The 6,731-nt window shown below is 37.6% G+C and overlaps 1 protein-coding gene across 1 annotated transcript; it reads left to right on the plus strand.

Moving 5' to 3' along the window:
- Positions 1 to 1,964: 1,964 nt before the first annotated feature.
- Positions 1,965 to 2,918, plus strand: LOC101658516 (cyclin-C-like). Its single transcript, XM_045283970.1, is given in 1 exon segment — positions 1,965 to 2,918. A coding segment is annotated over 1 exon segment (852 nt). The 5' UTR covers positions 1,965 to 2,066.
- Positions 2,919 to 6,731: the final 3,813 nt, after the last annotated feature.

Consider the following 6,731-nt stretch of genomic DNA (forward strand, 5'->3'; position numbering starts at 1 on the left):
CGTCTCTGGATTTATTTCTCTAGTTCACCCGGACTAACACAGATATCTTTCAGTTATTAGCCATGAAATATTCTTCCAAATTACTAGGCATAAATAAGTGAGTGTGTTCAGCATTGTATCCATTTGTTAAAAAATCTCAAATGGTGTCCCATCCATGTTTTCTCTCCATGTCTTCAGTGTAGCTTCTTGCTTCAATACTATCAGTTCTTGCTACTTCCTGAATTAGCTGAATATCAAATCATGACTTTTGGTGCAGTGACCGTGCATATTCCCCCCACCCGCCTTTTTGTGTTGATGTTCTTGTGTAGTGTAATTCAATATCGCAACTTGAGGCTTGCGTTTTTTTCTTCAGTTCCTCGAGTTGAGAAGTGTCTGGTGTGCTCTATCCTATTGTTTTTCTAACTCCAGTTCTTTGCACATCTCGTTCTCATATTGATGTTGTCTTCTGTAATTACCATTGGAGATCTTTTTCTCAGCTTTGCTTCATCATTTCTCCCATTTTCTTTAGTTTTTCTATGTTAAAGAGTGAGCTGCAGAGTATTTTTAAAATTTATTTTTGTCTCTTTCCCGCTTTTCTGCATATAAAATTTCATAAGCACACACACACACACAAACCCCTCCTCTGCCCAGGCTATTCTGCCTCATACTGACCCTATATAGGGTTTCCAAAGCTGGAACACTTTGCAAAAATAAAGAGCCTCATCTTTTCTCCTATGAAGCAGTTGAGGGGTTTGGATCGCTGACCTTGTAGACAGCAGTCCACTCCTACTTGACAGTGTGCCACCCATGCAGTAGAATAGCTAAAAGCAGAATGCTGAATAATAATAAGTTCTGGAAAAAATGTGGCAAAATTAGAACCCTCAACTAATGCTAGTTGGATTGCAAAATTTTGAATCACTATGGAACAATCTGGCATTCTCTCAACTTTTAAACACACAGTTACTATATGACTTATCAATCTCTCTCTTAGTCAAGTTAATCAAATAACCTCCACCCCACTACCATGATCCCAATTCTATCTTACGTATCCGGCTGGACCAGAGGAAGTGTACTGGCACAGATAGGAACTGGAAATACAGTGAACCCAGGACAGATGAACCCCCCAGGACCAGTGGAGAGATTGGCAATGGCGGGAGAGTGGAGGGAAGGAGAGGGAGAAAGGGGGAACAGAGGACAAGGTCTACATGTGGCCTCCTCCCTGGGGGAAGGAAAGCGGAGGTGGGTGAGGGAGACATGGGATGGGGTTAGATATGATAAAATAATAATAAATTATAAATTATTGGGGGTTCGGGGGGAGCGGGGAGGGAGGGGGAAAATGAGCTGACACCAGGGGCTCAAGTGGAATGTGGGTGTCATAAGAATGATAAAGTCAACATATGTACTAAAGTGCTGGACACAGATGACGTATGTACGAATTGTGATGAGTTGTATGAGCCCCTAATAAAATGATTATTAAAAACAACAACAACAAATATAGAGATGTGAGAAGACTTGCTTTGACTTTTGACATTTTAAACTTCTGGATCTGGAATCTGGAGTCGATTTGGCTTCCCTCTCCTTCGCTTCCAGTTCTTGAGATCTGAGTTTTGATCTGTGATCATGGATTTCATGAAATTCTGTAGCCTTGTGGATGAGGCGGGTCCTCCGGGCCAACTTCTGAACCTCCGCCTTGTGACTTAACAGCCCCCACAACCAAAACCGCTTTTTAGAGACAACCACCCACACATGACCCAGAGTCTCCCAGACCTAACAGCTATCCTATTAAGGACACAACATAAAATTTGGGGGTAAATAAGAGATTTGGCAGTGTAGCAGGATACAAGATTAATATAGAAAGCTCAATCAGATTCTTGTATACTATTGAGCATAATACTGGCTGAGAGTAAGCCTGACCTGAAGTACTTGCTGATGAAGATCAAGGATTTCAGCCTTCAGTATGAATTACAACTCAATATAAAGCGGAGCGGAGTCGAGCTGGTTGCAGTCACGGAGCTCTGGTACTGAGCGGGCTGGGTCTATGGTCACTCCGCCGGCTGGTGCTTTTTCATCAGGACAAGCTGTGTTCCATGGCAGGGAACTTTTGGCAGAGCTCCCACTATTTGCAATGGATTTTGGATAAACAAGACCTTTTGAAGGAGCGCCAAAAGGACTTAAAGTTTCTCTCAGAAGAAGAGTATTGGAAATTACAAATATTTTTTACAAATGTTATCCAAGCATTAAGTGAACATCTTAAATTAAGACAGCAAGTTATTGCCACTGCTACAGTCTATTTCAAGAGATTGTATGCCAGGTATTCTCTGAAAAGTATAGATCCCATATTAATGGCTCCTACTTGTGTGTTTTTGGCATCCAAAGTAGAGGAATTTGGAGTAGTCTCAAATACAAGATTGATTGCTGCTGCTACTTCTGTATTAAAAAATAGATTTTCATATGCCTTTCCAAAGGAGTTTCCTTATAGGATGAATCATGTATTAGAATGTGAATTTTATCTTTTAGAACTAATGAATTGTTGCTTGATAGTATATCATCCTTATAGACATTTGCTCCAGTATGTGCAGGACATGGGCCAAGAAGACATGTTGCTTCCCCTTGCATGGAGGATAGTGAATAATATCTACCGAACGGATCTTTGCCTGCTGTATCCTCCTTTCATGATAGCTTTAGCTTGCCTGCATGTAGCCTGTGTTGTACAGCAGAAAGATGCCAGGCAATGGTTTGCTGAGCTTTCTGTGGGCGTGGAAAAGATTTTGGAAATAATCAGGGTCATTTTAAAACTCTATGAATAGTGGAAGAATTTTGATGAGAGAAAAGAGATGGCAACTATTCTTAGTAAGATGCCCAAACCAAAACCACCTCCAAACAGCGAAGGAGAGCAGGGTATAAATGGAAGTCAGAACTCTAGCTACAGCCATTCTTAAAACATTTCAAAGATTTTCATAGTGGACCACTTGGAAATAAACCATTGGACAGATTTCAATAATGTCTTCAATGGAATGCAAATGAAAATGAATAGTTGGTTTCTGTCAAGCACTTTGGCAAGTGATTTTATTTTTGCAAAATAATTTTCCTTACCTGGTTTGATTTTACTGCATCATTGATTAAAACCTCTTAGTTATAAAAATTTTGAAAGGTTCTAAGGAACCTGCAGATAGACAGACATAGACATATCAAGATTTATAGCTCTTTGATTAGTATAATTATTTTAAGTTGAATAATGTAATTCTAAAATTTGGATTTGTAGCTTTTTATTGTCAGGAAATGTGAACATAATTTGTTTTAAATTCTCTGGTCACTGAAGGACCAGAACAAGGACAATAAAAGTCAAACATCTGAGGGCTTTTCTCGCTCTTTAACTTAACTTTGAAGCTGTATTTAAGGAATCAAATCTTACAAAATCCTGGAAGATTTTGGTAATGATGTTGATGATTTCAGGGAAAATAATCAAGTACCTATTGATTTAAAAGTATATTTTATTCAGTAGTTTTGGTGTCTTGCCAGGGAATATTCTAGCCCAGTCTAGCAGGAAAGTGCAATATGTATAGCAAACATATTTTGATGTTTTAAAAGTTACATTAATTCTGTAAACATTTTGAAATTCTGGGCAAACTTTAAAAGAAAAAAAAGATCCTACATGAAGTTATTTGCAATCGAGTCACAGTTAATCAGGCATTTAAAATTTTTTAATTGGCTAAAACACCATAATATGGTTAAAATTTGGTAAACTTTCTGTGTTAATTTTTACTGTACTGTGAAAAAACTTTATAATACATACATCCCTTACTTTATGTTTTTGTTTTAGTGTGACATCACAGATTTACTACAGATATCCTGAGCCAAGAACACAATCAGGTTTCAGGCCAGTTTGGTATGAGCTATTCTAAATTCTGGTGTGAGTGTAGGAGTTCAGGCTCAATGTCATCTTAGTGGGGCTGTGCTGTCTGTGGAACTTAATGAATTAATAATTTTCTTCAGACTTGAAGGAGAGTGGTAAATAAGATAAGGAGTTAAAGGATGTCAATGTACAATTTAAGGGTTAATTGTGGAAAACGGATTATTAAATGTTGAATTCCTAGTATAAGACTGCAAGAATAAAAGTAAGTTCTCAAAAAAAAAAAAAAAAGAAAAGAAAAATCCTCACACTTGGATCAATAGGTAATAACATGATAAATGGAGAAAGGATTTTGTCTTCCTTGGATCTACAATCAATGCTCATGGAAAGAGCAATCAACAGATCAAAGAATGCATTGGACTGGCTGAATTATGGTGCAGGCAAAAAAATTAAAGTACCATGGACTTCCAAAACAACAACAAATATTTCCTGAAGAAGTACAGCCAGAATGCTCTTTAGAAGCAAAAATAGGGAGACTTCAATTCAAGCATTTGGGGCATGTTATCAGGAGAGAAAATCCCTTGGAAAAGAATCTCATGCTTGGTAAAGTAGAGGGACAGAGAAAAAGAGGCAGTCCTTCAACAAGATAGATTGACACCATGGCTACAGCAGTGAGCTCAAACTAACAGTGGTGAAGATGATGTACACAGGGTGATGGTACCTAGAGTTGTTATTAGTTGGAACTAAAAACACCACCAACAATATCGGGTGGAACAAGATGTATCACAAAAAGAATCACAGGATGAGTCACTGTCCAAAAAAGAATTGTTTGAAGTGTGACCATTGAAGGAAGTCAGGTATAATCAAGAAAAACTATGGTTACATATTAATAAAAGAAGCACAGAGGGCTGTGAGATGACATGAGAACGTCATACATGAAGAAAGTAAAAGGTCATTAAAACGACAGGAAAGAAAGAAAAGATCAGTATATATCAGAAGAGACTCTGATGTGTGTCCTTAAGTGTAAAATAGCTAAAGCTAATGGAAGAAATTATGAGTTAAAATTGCTGAACAGAAAATTTCAAGACACATCTCAAGAAGAAAAGGAAAACGTTCACATGAAATATACAAAGATTTAAAGTAAGGAAAGTAAAGGGGGAAACATGCTCCACATTTCACAAACTGAAAGAATTGAGGAAAAACCTTAAGCCTCTAGTCACAATATTATTGAAGGATTCGTTGGGCAAAGTAATGTATAATGCAGGAATTACCAAAATCAGAGTGAAGGAATACATAGACACTGAACCAAAAATAATTGATTATTTATACTCATTAATAATTGGCATGCAACCCTTCCCAGAACTAGCATATGTTCAAGAGGTGATAGACTGAAGGAAGAACCCATGGTACACCGAAGGGATTAGCAAAAAGGAAGGGTCCAAGAATACCAACTGAAATAGTTCAACAAATAGATGTGCTGCTGGAAAATAAGACATTTGAGAGACGGCCTCCTGCCCAATCCACTTGGTCAATATTTGTCCCCATTCTGCAAGTGATCAAATGGAATCTGGAAATGGTCTAACTGTATCATTAATATAACACAAAAATAAAACTCCCAGAACATAATTGAAAAATTTTTACAGCAGTATATTTGCAAGGATATGTGAGACATTTAAATGATTCAGAAAAAACTTGAAATGATAAAAAGCATTGCTTATGTGAGATGGAGCCTTTGTAAAAACAAAAAATACCAGAAAGATGTTTTCTGTGTAGTATTGATTATGCAAATGCATTCGACTATACTGAGTCTGAAGAAATTATGAATAACATTTCAAAGGCTTGGAATTCCAGAACACTTAATTGTGCTTATGGAAAACCTGTATAAAAACGAAGAAAGAGTTCTTTGAATGGAACAAGAGGATAATGCACATTTTAGAATATCAAAAGCTGTGAAACAGGATTGTATCTTTTCACTGTAATTAGTCAATCTGTACACTGAACACATTTGAGAAACTGCACTAAGTGAAGACGAACAAGGCGTCAGAATTGGAGGGAGACGCAGTGATGAGTGGCTCTGTGCTACAAGCAAAGACGGCTTGAAGCACTTACTGATGAAGATGAAAAACTACAGCCTTCAGGATGAATTACAACTCAGTGCGAACAGCAAATGCCCTTCAATTGACCCAATGGTTAACATCGTAATAAAATAGAGAGAAAATGTAAGGTAGTAAGGGTTTTATTTTATTTGCATCCACAATCAATGTTCATAGAAATCAAACATTTTACTTGGCAAATCTACTGCACAAGATGTCTTTAAGGTGTTAAAGAGCAAAAATGTCATTTTGAGGACTAAGATCCACGTAAACCAAGTCACGGAATTTTCAAGTACCCCATATATGTGTGCTAGCTGGAAGTAATTAAGGAATGTCAAAGAAGGATGATGCATTTGAATTCTTAGGAGCTGTACAGGTGGTCCCACCTCACAGTGACCTTATGTACAACAGAACAAAACTCTGGCTGATCTGGAACTCAGCAGACTGGCGATGTTTGAGCTCATTGTAGCAGCCACTGCATCAATCCCTTTCTGTAAGTGTCTTCCTTTTTCCCCTAAGCCTCTGCTTTACCAAGTACGACTTCATTTTCCATGGACTGGCTTCTCCTGATAATGTGTCAAAGGGTCTGAGATAATGTCTCAACATTTTTTCTTCTAATTACAGATACCGTATATGCTCGAGTATAAGCCTACCCAAATATCAGCCAAGGCACTTAATTTTACCACAAAAACTTCATTAAAAATGTGCTGGGAGATTTATGAGCCTACATTTATAGGTTTAGTATTAAGGTAGCAGAAGGACATTGGGCCTCCACTCAAGTACTCCCTCAACACAAAAATACTTTCTTC

The sequence above is a fragment of the Echinops telfairi genome, unplaced genomic scaffold, assembly GCF_000313985.2.
Source record: "Echinops telfairi isolate 266 unplaced genomic scaffold, ASM31398v2 ScPeMD7_7467;HRSCAF=8505_1, whole genome shotgun sequence".
Taxonomy (NCBI): domain Eukaryota; kingdom Metazoa; phylum Chordata; class Mammalia; order Afrosoricida; family Tenrecidae; genus Echinops; species Echinops telfairi.